Consider the following 17231-nt stretch of genomic DNA (forward strand, 5'->3'; position numbering starts at 1 on the left):
TTAGTGATTCATGCGTCAAACCCCGTAATTTGAATGTGATATGTGTGCTGTATTCGCGACATAAAAGGATACATCGTTGGTACATGTGTGAAAAGTCTGTTAGACGTTAATTGCACAATTAACGAACAATTGCACAAGTTTTACTTTTGAATAAACGACGTAAAATACGTGCAAAATACATAATTCTCACTCTAACTACCTGGGCGATCGGCACAGAATTTGTCCGCATCCTTTTGTTTTACGTATTTTCATTTCCCAAAAAAATGCATGAATTTTATATACTTTTATTGCAGGGGGATCAAACTCCGTCGCACAGGGGAGCGAAATCCAAAACACGCTTTAGGTTTTGGGCCGAACAAGGTCAACATGTATTGAACACACTGAAGCTAAACTTTAAAAACTTTTAAACCTTTAAAACTGAACTTTGTGAGCATAAAGATGAACAAATAAGGGCGTATTATTTCAGAATAAATGAAGTTAAACCTTAAATAAAATTCAACATTTTGCTCTCCATAAAATTATATTCTGTCAAAATCATACAAATAGGAACATGCTGCAGAACAAAACAAAAGAAACCTGGAAATGTTAATAACAAGAAATAACAAATAGAACATTCTGTTTTCTTTGCTCTTTTGTCCATTTCTGTTAAAACTGGACTCCTGCATCATTTTTAGTAATTAGTTCCTTTCTGCTTATTGTGTGACATCCAGTGTGTGTCTATGTGTAACATATCAGAGGGATTGGATTTTTTTAAATATTATTTTTAGGTCTTATAAAAAATTAAAAACTAAATCTTACAAATCATCAGTGGGATTACTTCAAAATATTTGGCATTTTCCTAATTTTGTGCATCACAAACAGTAAAAATCCTCCAAAAACTCTCAATACATTCATAAACAAATGATCTATTGTTTATGATCTCAAAAAGTGCAGCTGTTTTACTGCATTACCTGCTGTCTTTGTGTCAAATACTGACACCAATTAAATGACAGCCAGGCGTAAAAAATACATTTATGTGGAAAATAAAGACACGTCATAAAAATGTCTACAAAAGTTAATAAAGAATGACATTATTGGCATGAGCTGAGTCATCTAAAGGCATGCAATGATCCAAGGTATTGCGCAATCTTCACCCCCTCCCCTTTTCCATCACACATTTACGCCAACTTTTCAAATGCAGGAGCGCGTGCAGCTGCAGGGGGCGCCACTTCACAGGTTTCAGGATATTCCAAACTCTATAACAGATAATAGAAAACCAATAGTGGTGCAGATTTTTTTGTTTTTGTTTCCAAGCACTGAGCCGCTGCCCCCTTTAAATTTGCGCCCCGGGCAATTGCCCATATGGCCCATGCCTAAACTGCTACTGCTCAACAGACCAAAGACATTGAACAGCTCAAAACCAAATTCACGTAAAGACCCATCTTCCATAACCCTAGACGGGCGCAAATCGACGAATGACAAGTACAAGAAACACTTTTGAATGACGTAAATCATGCATGGATCACAAAAGCCTGAATTTTCATACGTGGAAAATCCACAGCATGAACGCAGTGGCTGTGGGACACAACCTTTAGTGAGGTCTTCACAGGACGGCGGCTTTCTGTGAGAGCAGAAAGCTGAGCTGACCTGACCGACCGGATGTTCGTGACCTGATCAAACATCCTCATCCTTCAAAGATGATCTGAGGTTTTGGGCCGTCAGTCAGTGTTTTGTTATTGGCCCTTGAGACCAAACAGAAGCGTAATGCTAAGGGGGGCCTTCATGCTTTGTCTGTGTTCTGTGATCAGGTCAGCAGGTTCTGGGTCTGGTGGAGAACCAGAGTGACTGGTACCTGGGGAACCTGTGGAAGAACCATCGGCCCTGGCCCGCTCTGGGCAGAGGCTTCAACACGGGTGAGTCCAGGACGGCAGCAGGCTGCTGCTGGGCGGCTTTTCAGGGGATGAGGGTTTCCATGGAAGACCTGGAGCCCCAGATAGGTTCACCGGGACGAACGTCCGTTCCACTGATGTCAACGGAAGAGTTTTCCAGCTGAACTTGTTCTTGCTGCTGAAGAAGCAGCAGGTCTTTCAGGCAGCTGAAGGTCCTGCACAAATCTGTAAAATCTTCTTTAATGTTTCCATCAGCTGCTTTTAAAACACAGTCCTCAGTCTCGTCGCTTGTCTGTGGCTTTGACTGTATGTGACAACTGGACTCAGTTAGCAAAAATATCCTGAAAAAATTAGGATTATCAAGAAGATGTTAAGAAAAAGGTATCATAGCCAGAATGGTTATTCTGACCAGTGCATGACTGAGTAACAGCTGCTAATTTCTCTATAGAAGTCTATGGGATGTTGGCGTCTTGGAACCAGCGGATACTTCCTGTTGGAACACCAGGGGAAGGGGGGGTCACAGTCTAGTTCTAAGACGCTTGTTTTCTAGGGGTCATCCTGCTGCTCCTGGATCGTCTGAGGAAGCTGCGCTGGGAACAGATGTGGCGTCTGACGGCAGAGAGGGAGCTGATGGGAATGCTGTCCACCTCACTGGCAGACCAGGTAAAACACACGGCTCAGCTTCACCTGTCAGACCTTATACGGCTAACGCGACGTTCATTCCGGCCTTGGTAGTGCCCCACTTTCAGGGAGCAGACATTCATTCTTTTTCTAACCGTTTTGTCCCCTTCGGGAACACGGAGCTGCCGGAGCCTATCTAGGGCCAATTTAGATTAAGCAATCAACCTATGAAACATGTTTAGACGGTGGGAGGAAGCCGGTGTCCCTGGAGAAAACCCAGGCATACACGGGGAGAACACGCAAACTCCACACAGAGAGGTCCCCCAATTGATGTTAGGTTTCAGGTCCCCCAGCCAGGACTTGAACCAGGGGCCTTGAGGCAAGAGCGCTAATCACTGCGCCACCGTGCAGCCTGCTAGTGAACAGTAGAAAAAAAAAAAGAGGATGAAGAAAGCCCCACCCTGCTTGTCCAGTGTGAACGTAGCTTTGGGTTGTGTCTGAATTCCTTTACTACTCACCACTTAGTGCACTATTTAGTGCGTTCGCCATTTTGTAGAGCTGTCCGAATGTACAATTAAAAAATCCAGAGCTCAACAAATTTCCCAGAAGTCTACAGTGCGCTTCACTAAATTGGCAAATAAATACCACAATGCATTGCGTTTTAACAATTTCTCATGTGAAAGAAAGTATTTACCATGTAGTTGCCATCCATCTGAATTGACTTTAAAATCCAGGGCACATGATATTTCGCACTATTTAGTTTTTTAGTAGTTATGGAGTAGGGCGGGAATTCGGACACAACCTTAGACTTCAATCTGAGAGGTCATTGTCCTCAAGGCTTCCGTCGACTCTAAATCCCTGGCTCCTGTTTGAAACATTTGAATCGTCTTCTATATTGTGTTAGTGTAGCCTGTCAGGAATTCCATGTCTCTGCGGGGTTGAAGGTCATGAGAGAACACACCGTTCTGTCTGCAGGACATCTTTAACGCTGTCATCAAGCAAAACCCCTTCCTGGTGCACCAGCTGCCCTGCTTCTGGAACGTCCAGCTGTCAGACCACACCCGCTCCGAGAAATGCTACAAAGACGTGTCCGACCTGAAGGTGAGCGCCGCTGTGGCCATGTTGATGCGCCCAAACCCCGCCGGACTCAGCCATCACACCTGTGCTAGAACCGCCTCTCCTCCTGATCAGGTGATCCACTGGAACTCCCCGAAGAAGCTGCGAGTGAAGAACAAACACGTGGAGTTCTTCAGGAACCTATACCTGACCTTCTTGGAGTACGACGGGAACCTGCTGCGCCGGGAGCTGTTCGGCTGTCCCAGCGAGGCTGACCACAACAGTGAGAATGTAGGTTTTTTTTAGGTTTCTTCTTCCTGAACAGAAGTCGTTTGGTAAATTCTGTTGATCATAAGAATCCAAAAACCATTCAGTTTTGGATGCCATAATGGGGGCATAACAGGGTCATGATGCGGTGATTGTGATAGACCTTGTTACCTCTCACGGTAACAGTGTGCAGAAAATCTCCAGAGCATTAGAAATCGAAATATAAAGACATGATTTAAAAAAACGGCTTCAGTTTCCAGAAGGTCCACAATGTCCTTGATCTCTGTTTGACTTTTCTGACAGCCTCTTTGGACGAGACTCTAGCCCAGTGTTTGTCTGCAGGACAGATCATCCTTCTGCAGATGTTTGTTTGCAACGGTCCTGAGAACTTTCGTATAACCATCCAGACTCTCATTGTGAAGCAGCTGGTCCTGGTAAACACTTGAACTTAGAGTTTTTGGATGATCGCATTTCGGCAGACATGCTCTTCATTGATTGGCTCTGAAGTGTCCACATGGAGCTTTTGTTGGTCTTCGTGGACTAAACTTGAGAAGCAGGTTCTGCATGACCTCTGCAGGTGATTCCTCACACACAGGTGTGGTCTTTGTGAACACGCTGAAGGTTTTCAGCTGAATTACCGTCAAGTCTCTGCAGATACGACAAGTTCGGACCTCAAACACCCTGTAGGCCTGTCGGCTGACCTCCCTTCACCACAAATGTGTTCCTCAACATAAGGGTCACTTCTGAAGTGACGATGACAAAGAGTCTCTGTGCTACCTCTGTAGCTCCAGAAGACTTTGATGGAGCTGGATGAAGATGATCCGTGCTACGAATTCCGGCGGGAGCGCTTCACCGTTCACCGAACTCATCTGTACTTTCTGCACTACGAGTACGAGCCCAGCTCTGATGGCACTGATGTCACTCTGGTGGCTCAGCTGTCTATGGACAGGTGAGCCAGCACACCTGCATCCCTGATTCTGTCTGGGGCAGTCCACTTTCCAAAGCACATCGACTGTTAGTCACTAAACGAAATGAAAATAAACCTGTATGCACCATTACTAAACATTCGAGGGGAAACCGTCACGTTGCTTCTTTGTCTAAAGACTTCCTCTGTGTCCGCATGGACGTTACTGACCCTTCAGTCCATCCACTGCTCAGAGAAACTAGAAGGACCTGCAGGCCAAACTTAGAAGATCTTTGTATGATTAGGTCTTAACCTTTAACACCAGAGCTTTAGCTTGGGTGTTTAGATTCTTTCAAATTCTGTAATGCTATGTTCACAACGAGCTCGTAAAACGTGCGGACGAGCAACCGCTATGTCTACATAAACACACCTATGTGCGCGTTTTGTACTTTTGCGTTCAAAACTATTGCGTCCACGAGTTGCTAAGCAAGTTTTGAAGTCTTTTTACGTTAAAATGCACAGCAATTAAACCCGTGAACTGAAAGTTAAACCATTTGAACTTTGACCAGTCAGGGACTCAGATTTGATAATGATGTGTGAGTAGCGTCCTTTTCAAAACACAAAAGTACCAACCGCTTGAAATCGATTATAAAGGAGAAGTTTATAATGGCCGTTTGTGCCTGTTTGGAATTCTATGACACCAAGTCTTTCATATATCAGAATAGAACTGTGAAAGAAAAATCCAAATTCCCCGGATTTCCACTGCTTAGACATTTTAAACAAAGTGTCTTCCAATCTGAGTACCTGCGCTGGTATCGGGTTGCGTCACACCTGTATCGAACAGGTTTTTGAACAATTTAGTCAAAAAAAAGAAATTCATTCAAAAACCTACATTAAGCACATTTTTGAAGCTGCCACCAATGCCCGTTGTGTATGTAGCTTCACTTTTAACCATTTACGTAACTGACGTCATTCTCACAGATTTTGAAGTGGAGAAAAGCAGCTTTGCACTGATTTGCAACACTTTACATTAGTAATGTGTTTCAGAACGGTGAAAAATGCCAATACATAGGTGTCATCGGCAACATTTCTGCTATTAAAGCGATAAACAGCATCAAAGCATTTTTCTTTAATAAACAGAACCAGAAGGACTCAACGTCTTGAACAGACATGTCCACAAAATAGCGAACGAGTTCACCTTTCAGGCAGCCAAAACTCTGCAGTCTCTTCCCCCCCCTAGGGTGGTAGCTAATTAACTCACCTGTTCAGCGTTCTATTTAAGTCCAGGTGTGCAGCCGTTCATTCTCTTTCTTACCGCAGCGCTGCATTCGTCGCCCCACCCTCCTCCCCGGCTTCCACCTGTGGGCTCCGTTTGGGGTTTCTTACCCTAAAGTTTATGGAAATTATCTCATGGAATTGTACGGAGCCTTATGCCAAAGTTTGTTAATGCCAGTTAAGATTTAAATTAAGTATGTGAAAATAAATGTATTCTACTGCAAGAGTTTTGTCTGACTGAAAAGTCCGGCCCATGGGCCAAATGCGGCCCACATTCAAATTTCCAACGGCCTCCCGGTTTCTTTCATAAAATAAATAATATGAGGCATCCAGCGCTTTCTAAAAACGGTGTATATGGTTTCTTGATTGTGGTTGGCTAAACTACGTTTTCATATGCACTACCAAACGAGACATGCTAACTGGGAATGAACGGTGCACCAAAAACGCTGCACTAAGCCACAGTGACTGATTATCTTCCTAAAGAGCGTCGATGTTGGATTAGACTGGTGCCGATAGAAGTCCTGGTGTCAACACTGTCATGTGTCTACAGGCTCCAGATGTTAGAGGCCATTTGTAAGCACTGGGAGGGGCCGATCAGCCTGGCTTTGTACCTGTCGGATGCTGAAGCACAGCAGTTCCTGAGGTATGCTCAGGGGTCAGAGGTGCTGATGAGTCGGGGGAACGTGGGCTACCACATCGTCTACAAGGAGGGGCAGTTTTACCCTGTAAACCTGCTGCGGAACGTGGCTATGCGGCAGGTCCACACCCCCTACATGTTTCTGTCCGACATCGACTTCCTGCCCATGTACGGCCTCTACGAGTACCTGAGGTGAGCTTAGAGGAACCTCCCCAGGCTGTCTCCACCTGTTGCTGGTGGCTTCTAATGCATTATGCCTGACTGTTCACAGGAAGTCTGTAGTTCAGCTGGACATGGCCAACACCAAGAAAGCTTTGGTGGTTCCAGCCTTCGAGACGCTGCGGTACCGCCTGTCCTTCCCCAAGTCCAAAGCCGAGCTACTGTCCCAACTGGACATGGGGACACTCTTCACCTTCAGGTGCAAACCCTTCTATTCAACAGAACATCTCATTTCCCAACAGTAATAGGACCAGAACTGTTACAGGGCCAGAACCGTTAAATTACCAAACCCTTACTAGACGCTGATCCGTAACTGGACCAGAATGTCATAGGACCAAAACCATTACAGGACCAGAACTGTTAGATTACCAAAACCTTACTAGATGCTGAACCGTATCAGGACCAGAACGTTACATTACCAAAACCTTATCAGATGCTGAACCCTAACCGGACCAAGCCATCACAGGACTAAAATCGTACTATACGCTAAATGTATTAGGACCAGAACCGCTACAGAACCAAAACCGTTACAGGACCAGAACCATTACAGGACCAGAACTGTTACATTACCAAAACCTTACTAGACGCTGAACTGTAACAGGACCAGAACAGTCACAGGACCAGAACCTTACTAGATGCTGAACCGTATCAGGACCAGAACGTTACAGGACCAGAACCGTTACATTACCAAAACCTTATCAGACGCTGAACCCTAACCGAACCAAGCCATCACAGGACTAAAATCGTACTATACGCTAACTGTATTAGGACCAGAACAGTTACATTACCAACACGTTACAAGAGGTTGAACGGTAACAGGACCAGAACTGTCACAGGACCAGAACCGTAACATTACCAACACCTTACAAGAGGTTGAACGGTAACAGGACCAGAACTGTCACAGGACCAGAACCGTAACATTACCAAAACCTTACTAGACGCTGAACCGTAACAGGACCAGAACTGTTACAGGACCAGAACCGTAACATTACCAAAACCTTAATGGACGCTGAACCGTTACAGGACCAGAACCAGTAAAGGGCCAGAACCGTTATATTACCAAAACCTTACTAGAAGTTGAACAGTAACAGGACCAGAGCTGTTACAGGACCGGACCTGTAACATTACCAAAACCTTACTAGACGCGAGGGGTTTATCGATACACTCAAATATCAATTTGGTTCGATTCAGAGTTTCATAGGGCTCGGTTCGATACGTTTCGGTTTGGTACGGCTGTTTGGTTCGGTACAAATCTGCCTGATGTGAACGGCTATTTAATGAACTATTATTTTATTGTTATTTATTGTGTGTGTTTTGCTGTTGGACACCTGAATTTCTCTCTTGGGAGATTAATAACATTTTTGATCTATTTTTTTCCGGTATTTTTTTCGGCACAAAAGGTTGAACAAAATTCCTTGCAAAATGCAATTATTCTTTTTATATAACAATAAATAAAATTGACCTATGTAGGTCATCTGCTTAATAAATTAAGAAAAAGTATTAGCCGCCAGGAACGAAAAACTAAAGAACGAAAAGATATTTAACACTGGCCTGAAAAATCTTACTGAGGTATACGCTATCTTAGTGTAACAATGTTGACACACAGCATTCGACTTATCCAAATGCCTTTTTCCTTCATGGATGCTGACAACAAAGCCAAAGTGTTCCCACACAGGAGAGCGTTAGGAGATGGAGGGATGGGGGGTCCCTGCGTCTGCATTAGCCATGCTGATACTGTTGACATGTGCACTGTCACCACCGTGACCTGATAGCTGTTGAACCTGAAATGCAATAGAATCAGTCTCCGTTCTTTTGGGAAAAAATACTTTTTTAATTATGATTTCTCCGTAACTGAACAACACACACTGAACGCGCGCTCACACACACACTCTTGCGCTGTGCGCCCCCCCCAGCAACCACTAAGAGTTTTGCCGGAATACAGTGAGTAACATTAGTTCCGCCTCGGCGCAAAGTTAACACATTTGGAGGGCAAAAATAAACAAACCGAAAAACTGAAACGGTACAAACATGAACCGAACAGAAATTGCCGTACCGAAACAGTTCGGTCCCACTACGTGTACTGTTAAACCCCTACTAGACAAAGAACCGTAACAGGACCCGAACTGTTACAGGACCAGAACCGTTACATTACCAAAACTACAACTTTTACAAAACCATAAACATATGGTCAAAACCATGACTGTAGTAAAACTGTTCTCCAGGGCCAAAGCCATAAAGAAACACAAACCTTGACAGTAGCAGGACTGCTGTAGAACCAGAACTTTACCAGAACTGTAATTGTTTTAGGAGCTGCACCATTTTATAACTAACATCTTGCTAGTGTTTCAATTACAATAGTACCAGAAGTGTAACTGGACTGGAACCATTACTACTGGAACTGTGCAGCCAGAGCAGATGCTTTGGGAGAAGCTGCTCTCAGGTCAGCTATGCTTGGCAATAACCTCCATGACTGCCCCCCTCCTTGACAGATACCACGTTTGGACTAAAGGCCACGCACCAACCAACTTTGCCAAATGGCGGACAGCCACCATGCCCTACAGGGTGCAGTGGGAGCCCGACTTTGAGCCCTACGTCATGGTGAGAAGGGACAGTCCGGAGTATGACCGGCGCTTCGTGGGTTTTGGTTGGAATAAGGTGGCTCACATCATGGAGCTGGACGCTCAGGTGAGGAAGAAAACCTTTGAAGTTTAACAGGTGCAGGTGAGGTTCTGCAGTCAGTCTGTCAGTAAATATTGGCTCATTTCAACCTTTTTGAGGCATTTAAGTCCTCCACTGTCCAATAAACCTACATTTGTTTTCAACGTTCAGTAACATCCTTAGACCAGATCACTGCAAAAAAACAGATTTCTCAACATGTGAGCTGTTTATGGTTGACTTTGTAACACTCAGACCCTCCTGTACAAGAGCATTTACAAAATTAATTAGGGTTGTACTTTCTGTCTTAAATGCATGTATTTTTTTTTCTCAATTTATACCAAACAACTTCAACACGACACAATGATGTTTCTCAATTACGTTGTTATTTTGAAATATACATATATACAAAAACACCACCCTTTGTTGAATCCACAACCCAAATACACCCAGTCTTTAAATTATTTTTACACAGTTCTTTAAAGTTTGTTTGGCATCTTTAGTCTCTCAGGACAACGCAGTCTCAAACATTTTGTTGGGCCTGTGACACTCTGTCTGCAAAATGGACAACGTCTTCTTACCATATTAGTTGATTGGATATCGTAACACTTTCCAAGAAAAAGGAAGACATTTTGAAGAGTGGCAGAAAGTTCCGGTTTTGTTATTTGGGGGTGGATTGAGAGTTTCTTGTGGCTTTTGTTCTGGAGGCTTTGGTTCTGGAGGCTTTGGTTCTGTGGGCTTTTGTTCTGGAGGCTTTGGTTCTGGAGGCTTTGGTTCTGGAGGCTTTGGTTCTGGTGGCTTTGGTTTTGGTGGCTTTGGTTCTGGAGGCTTTGGTTCTGTGGGCTTTTGTTCTGGAGGCTTTGGTTCTGGAGGCTTTGGTTCTGGAGGCTTTGGTTCTGGAGGCTTTGGTTCTGGTGGCTTTGGTTCTGGTGGCTTGGGTGTGGGCGTTGGCTTTGGCGTAGGCTTGGGCTTTGGCGTAGGCTTTGGCTTGGATCGGTGAGTCCTTCATTAGAGCAGACAAACCGACAAAGGCTGGAGGGTGAGATGGACTAAGATAGGTTCACTGATTGGATGCTGAACAGGTGTGTCAGACCGGATCCTCAAGCAGCTGTGCGGGGACGACCCCGACGCCTGACAAAACCAAATACATACAAATCAAACTATTATAATGTGCTCACCTGGAAACTTAACAATGAAATACTGGACCATTAATATTGGTGGCTAATTTGGAAAGCATTTACTGTCTTTTATCCCAACAGTGAAATGACAATCCTATTTTGTGTGGCAATGCTATAACTTTATTCTTCTGTACTTGTGTAGCGCTTCACACAGCTCCTCATGTTTTACCCGCTAGAGCCAACTACAGGCCATAGTGTCCTTTTCTAGGAGACTTTGACATACCAAGGGTAGCAGAGAATCAAACCAGCAGCCCTTTGGCATAGGGTCACAGATTACTATAATTTCCTTACATACTTTTGTGGTAATGACAGACCGCCTCTTAGTGCTGTGCTTTCAAACTCCTGTGATTGTTATATCAACTTTGGTAGCTGTAAGCTCAACAGTTAAAAACCCCATCACAGTCTTGTGTTACTACGCCTCATAGATGAAGATCTTAACACATTTATTAGTGCATGGCACTTTATCCGACCCCATATTTTCTTCTCAAACACAACAGTGACATTTCAAAATCACATATGTAATTACTGTTGTGGCTCAGCCTACACATTTGTAAACATAACAGGGAACACACAAGCGTTTTAAGCAAGCTTTAGCTCAATTCAACTTGAATAACATTTACCATAACAATGTATAGAGTACTCAAACTGCAAGAAAGACTTAAAAAATTTGACACCTAGTCTTTGCATCGGTCATCCATCCCAGTTTGAACAGTTTCTGTCAGAGGGGAGGGCCCACTCTCTTATCAGGTCATCCTCTGGTTGGTCCTGTGTGGTTTGCATCTGAATGTGACTCATGTGTCTCGTATTGTGTCTGTACAGATGTCATAGGTGTGCGGCTCAGTGTGTGTTTTGTTGACCACCGCTAGACACCATCAGGGCGGTATTCCAGAAAGCAGGTTATGTGAGTTACCATGGTAAGTTTGAGACTAAGGAAGCGGATAACCTCAGCTTTCAGTTCCAGAAATGGAGGTATGTTTCAGGGTATGTTAAGTTGCCGTAGCAACTCATGCTCTGAACATAACCTGGTCTGGAGCAGGTTTAGTTGATTTTTAGTTTGTTTTCAGAGAGGTGAAGCAGCATGGCGTGTCCATTTGAAGATGATTTAGTGGATGAAGAAGCTCAGATAATACTTTTTCCACCGTGAGAGGGTGATGAGACCACACATGGATGTTGGAACTTTTTTACATTGATCTAACTTAATTATTTGCTTCAGTTAAGATAAATCTTTTTTTTAGTTAAGTCAGCTTAAAAATAACACATAGTTATCAGACATTTATTTTACTTTCATTCAAATTAATTCAATTACGTAGGTGTAACTTTGGTGCTGCTGTTAGATCGGCAGCACAAGGGATTGTGGGATACCATTCCCTTTGCCTGTCTGGACGGATTTGTTTAATTCTTTCTGCACCATGAGTGAGAGGGAAGGAGAGGGTGATGGATTTTGTTAGCACCCCTAGTGCCATGTGATATTGCAAGAACTGAAATTAGAATCAGAGTTATGATAACTTTAAACATGCTTCATATTGCAAATATTAAAAAGTGAATATCTGCGGCCTCAAACTTATGAGAGTTCAAGAAGTACAATAAATCACGATGGAAAGACATTTACTTGAATTGCAGTAAAAATACATTTCGTCAGATAAATATGTAAATTTCAATTTTATAAACAATTATTGAGTTAGATAGACAAAGAAATTAGGTTTAATACATTTTAACTCAATTACTTGTTTTGTCTGTTCTTTTTCTCCAAGCAGAAACTCTTTATTTTGCTGATGATGCAGCCGTATTACTTTATTGATGGACGTATAATCTTCACACGCTGTCATTAAAACCTCAGACTCCGTCTCACTGAAGTATAGCGCTCTCTTTTTTTCTCCACGCGTTTCCATGGTGACTGTAAATTGGCGATCCCTTGAGAATGTCTATATGTACTTGCCGTGCACGTGCATTAACCCAGGGTTACCAAGTCGAGCGTAATTACGCCAACTCATATCCGGTCTTTTGGAACCGACATACCCAGAGTAATCTTAAGTTTTGTTCTTTTGTTGTCTTCAAGGCAGTCATTGAAGAGTAGCGTGTGCCTCTGTAGGAAGTGCTGGTTGTAGAATGTCACTGGAGCTTAACAAAGTTCTCCTGAGGTCTCTTGCCTATTAACATTTGTGGTGTTGAAAACTCCTCTTACCTTTTCCTGTTGTGTTTCTCAGCGTCAGCAATGCAAGAAAAGGATCTTAGTTGGTCCGTCTGCCTTTCTTTAGTATTTTCTGAACAGGCTGTAGTCCTGTCAGCCAGGCTGTGTCAGTATAACCACTGATTGAGTGAGGAGTATAACCCTACAACATCGGAGATATTGCAGACGACGCCTAAATAACGCATGCTCTGCGACCAAATAACGTGATCACAGTGGTTTAGCTCATTGTCTTTGCATTGATATGCAAACGTGAAGTGTTGCATAGCGGCGTAAAGCTGCTTTTCTCTGCGTCAGAATCCGTTAATTACGTAAAAACACTTCTGTGCTGTAAAGTGTTGGATCCCAGCTGTTTTTACTCCGCTTCACAAGCTGCTGAAATTCTGTTAGTTGTGTGATTAAAAGAATCTCAGCACCAGAGTTTTGGTGTCAAAGGCTTAATGCCCCAAGCCTTACCAAAGATTCTCATTTTTAGCCAACACACAGGAAACTAAAAGCAGAATGGTACTGATCGGTGTGTTGGTGCACATTTATTGAGGAATGTTTAAAGCCTTCAACCCAATGTTTTCCTGTTTCTCTTTCTTTTTTAACCCTTGTGCTATCTTAGATGACCCCACCCTTCCATTGACGTGTTCTCCCTACCATGACAAAGGTGGATAAAGGTGGAAAGAGTTCATGTAATCCATGGACACCAGAGAAGATCACAAATCATTGAAGAAAAAAGGTTCAGAGCACTGTCTAGTGGGTCTAGATGACCCAACTCCCAACGTTAAAGTGCCTAGGATAGCACAAGGGTTACAGTACCTTCCATCATTTTGTGACGCTTAACTCCTACAATTTTGCAGTTGTTTTAACTATTCAACTATTCAAATGTTCAGCTCTTTCAGCTTTTTCCAGCTATGACGTTTGGTCCTTCAAATCCTCGAACTTTTCAAGATATTCCAGGATTTCTGCCTCCACTGAAACACAAAGGGGATCCTTGGTGCAGAGGCTTGCTGGTTCGATACCAGGCACTGGCATTTTTCACAAAAATCTTTGTTATTGTGCTGTTTTCACTTTATTTGTGGTCAATTTTGCTCATTTATTTATTGTTGCCAATTATTACCCTTTAAGCTTCACATTCATTCAGCAATACAGCATTCAATCCTGGATTTTCTTCTGGAAATGCAGCTCCTTCTGGTTTTCATTGCATTTGCTGGAATAATCTGGAACCCCATCATTCCTTCTCTTATTGTTTGTTACTCTTTACTCTTTGTGAGCTTGAATGTCTGTGAATGTCCTGTATGAATAGAAAGGTCTCGTCTCTCTATGTCTGCCTTACTGTTGGATTCTGCTTCTTTTGGGTCAAAAACACAGATTTCTGTCTCATCCGTCGTGTTGTTCAGAGGTTCGTACTTAGCTGCTCGTGAGCGTCTGCTGATCAAGCTTTACATGTGGTGTCGCGCTGTTTGTAACCATGGTGATGAAACCTTTCAGCTACAGACATAAGGACCAAAGGGTCCCTCTCTGTCTGTGCATAGTGTCCTCAGCGTTTGGCACCGTTCTGGATACAGAGACAGCTGGATCTTGTTGTTAGATCTGCTTCCTCTGAAGTGCATGTTTCAGTTTGTTTCCTCTTGTTTTGCAGGTTTACTGTTAAACTCTTTTATCTCGCAGTCGTAGCGGTGTCATCCGTCTAAAATAGTTCTTAAAGCATCAACATTTATTCATTAAATCCGTGACTTAATTTTGCTTTGAAGCCATTTTTTTTTCAAGGAAAACACTTTTGTTGAATTAAATCACTAGCTATGTGAAACTATTTTTAGTTACATGATAAGATGAGTTTGAAATTAAAAAGGAAATTGTATCATGAATTGAATGGATGCAGCCTTTTGATCCTATCAGCCCTGCCTATCAGTTTAGTCTCATGCTGTTGCTTTTCTTCACATACCGTAATAAACAATAATGTAGACAGCACTGACACTCAGCGAGTGTCCACAGTGAAGCTGCATTCACGCCAAATGCGGTTCCTGCGTCAGGAGCGTCCAGTTTCCACGTAAAGTCGACGTGCAGATGCGATCCTACAGGGCGATTTGGCAGCAGCGCATTTCAGACAGTGACTCGGCCGACCAAACCAACATGGAGGAGAATCTGACCGTTCTCCTAAAAATTCTTTCATTTCTTCTAATTTGCATCCAGACAATAATAAAACGATCCTCCAATTTTATTCTTGTTTTAATTTTTCCCTCCTTGGACTAATGCGGGACAGCGAGTTGTCAGACCGTGTGACAGAGGGACAGACGTACCGCTGAAGGCGTCCGTCACTCAGACGCACCTCCTGCAGTAGATGATGACCCACACACACACACACACACACACACACACAACAAAAAACTGTGACAAAATAAGCCAAAATCGTTTAAGACCATTTCAAAATATCAAAATCAAAAATATTTGAGAAGGAATCCTGGCAGAGAAGACATGTACAAAGTGGATGATCCTTTTTAAAAGATAAATAAATTGAATAAAGGATCATTCACTTTGCATGTTCTCAAACTGTGGGGCGCTCCTCCCTGGGAGGGGGGGGTTCGTTCTCTGACCGTGGTGGGAAGACGCAGGGGAGATCTTCTTCAGGACCGAACGCTGATCTTTACTTCCCCGTTCGAACCTTCAGAGCCTCCAGAGCGGGTTAAACCAAAAGAAAAGCAGTCTCAGTTCTTTAAGATGAACTTTCTTTATTACTTTTTTTTTAACTCCCAAAACGGCGACTGACTGCTTCCCCCCTCCCTTCCTGCAGCGTGCGAGATCAGACACACTGGTTTCAGCACACACACACACTCATCCCACAACACATGCATTTCTCCATTCTTTAACAAATCTGATCACAGTTGCAGAGAAAGTTTCCAATCCGTGCCGCTTGCGTGTGCGAAAATCCGGGCGGCATTACCATCTGAAGACGTAATTGTTGTTGTCAACGGCGGCTTTACCGTTTTTTTTTAAGACTTTAAAACCACCGTTAACAACAATAATTACATCTTCAAATGTCACCGTTAGGATTCGGTTCATGAAAGTGAAGTAAGACCCAAAGCGCGATTTGTTTATGTTCCGCCGCGAAAAAAATTCCTACATCCAGGCATTGTTCCCCCCTCCTTCTCCCACCGGGCGACTTGCGCACCCCCCCCCCCCCCCCCCCCACACACAGTTTGAGAACCACTGGCATACTGGGAGACTCTGAATGACGTCATGAACGCAGACACCAATTACCGATGTTCTTCTAGAGCTCTTTAGAATAAGTGAACCTGATCTCTGAACATCAGCCGCGTCTTCCGTGGATCGTAAATGAAACACACAGTCAATGCTTCCGTGTATCGATGAGGCGTAAAAACATGTGGCTGTAGCTCCTCCCACACCGGGCTGGAGCGTCAGCTTCATAAACACATTTTTGGAAGGGCGTCGACCAGCGAATGTCACATGTGACTCATGTCTGGTATGAATGTGGCATATTGCTGTTAGCTGTTTAGCCTGTAAGAAGTAACCTATCCTCAGAGTTTGCAGGTGACCTGCAGACAGGTGTGTATAGAAGTGCAGGTGAAGGTGACTTCAGACTGTTCCCAGCTTCGTGAACATCCAGGTTCCTCTGATCCTGACCGCTTCTTCCCTCTGCCCCCCTGCAGGAGTACGACTTTGTGGTTCTGCCCAACGCCTACATGATCCACATGCCCCACGCCCCCAGCTTCGACATCACCAAGTTCCGCTCCAACAAGCAGTACCGGGTCTGCCTGAAGACCCTGAAGGAGGAGTTCCAGCAGAACATGTCGCGGCGCTTCGGCTTCGCCGCCCTCAAGTACATGACGGCCGACAACAACAGCTAGCCTCCGCTGCACCCCTTCACACCCCCACTGGACCAGTGACACGGTCCATACACGGGGGGAAGGGTGCCAGGACTGGGGGCTCAGACGCAGAACTTTGACCTTAAGCCCGAGTCTGTGAATCCCCCCCGCACACGGACAAGGAGATCCGGGCAGGGGGCGGGCTGGAAATGTGAGAAACCTCCTGTTCATGCAGCCTCCCACCCCCACACAGGTTTGGTCAGGACGATGCTGACTTTCAGAGGAGCTGCTGAGCATCCCGTTGTCATGACAATGCAGACTGATGGACATGCAGTGATGTCAGAGGAGACGGAAAGGGGCGTCACCCCTGAGTGCCTCTAACTCCGCCCATTCAGTCCTCCGGTTGGGGGCATGAATTAAAGGGAATTGTGTGGAGCGACAAATCTGGTGTTTGTTCTGTCATTCCCCTGAGCTCCAGCCCGGTTCTGAGAGCAGCAGAAACGGGGAACAGATGTTACCTGATTAGGCCCAAACTCTGAGCTCAAACATGAGCAGAA

At 44.1% G+C, this 17231-nt stretch overlaps 1 protein-coding gene across 1 annotated transcript in view; it reads left to right on the top strand.

Annotated features, from left to right (window-relative positions):
• Window positions 1–17117, top strand: part of LOC101164859 (LARGE xylosyl- and glucuronyltransferase 1) — a 42246-nt gene extending 25129 nt beyond the window's left edge. Inside the window, exons 7-15 of the mRNA XM_023952349.1 lie at window positions 1788–1892; window positions 2419–2531; window positions 3465–3590; window positions 3681–3836; window positions 4598–4761; window positions 6542–6820; window positions 6900–7046; window positions 9337–9532; window positions 16519–17117. Of these exons, the coding sequence (XP_023808117.1) occupies window positions 1788–1892; window positions 2419–2531; window positions 3465–3590; window positions 3681–3836; window positions 4598–4761; window positions 6542–6820; window positions 6900–7046; window positions 9337–9532; window positions 16519–16716 (1484 nt within the window). The 3' untranslated portion in view covers window positions 16717–17117. The remainder of the gene's footprint in view (window positions 1–1787; window positions 1893–2418; window positions 2532–3464; window positions 3591–3680; window positions 3837–4597; window positions 4762–6541; window positions 6821–6899; window positions 7047–9336; window positions 9533–16518) is intronic.
• Window positions 17118–17231: the final 114 nt, after the last annotated feature.

This window comes from Oryzias latipes, chromosome 23 (genome assembly GCF_002234675.1).
Source record: "Oryzias latipes chromosome 23, ASM223467v1".
In the NCBI taxonomy this organism is placed as follows: Eukaryota; Metazoa; Chordata; class Actinopteri; order Beloniformes; family Adrianichthyidae; genus Oryzias; species Oryzias latipes.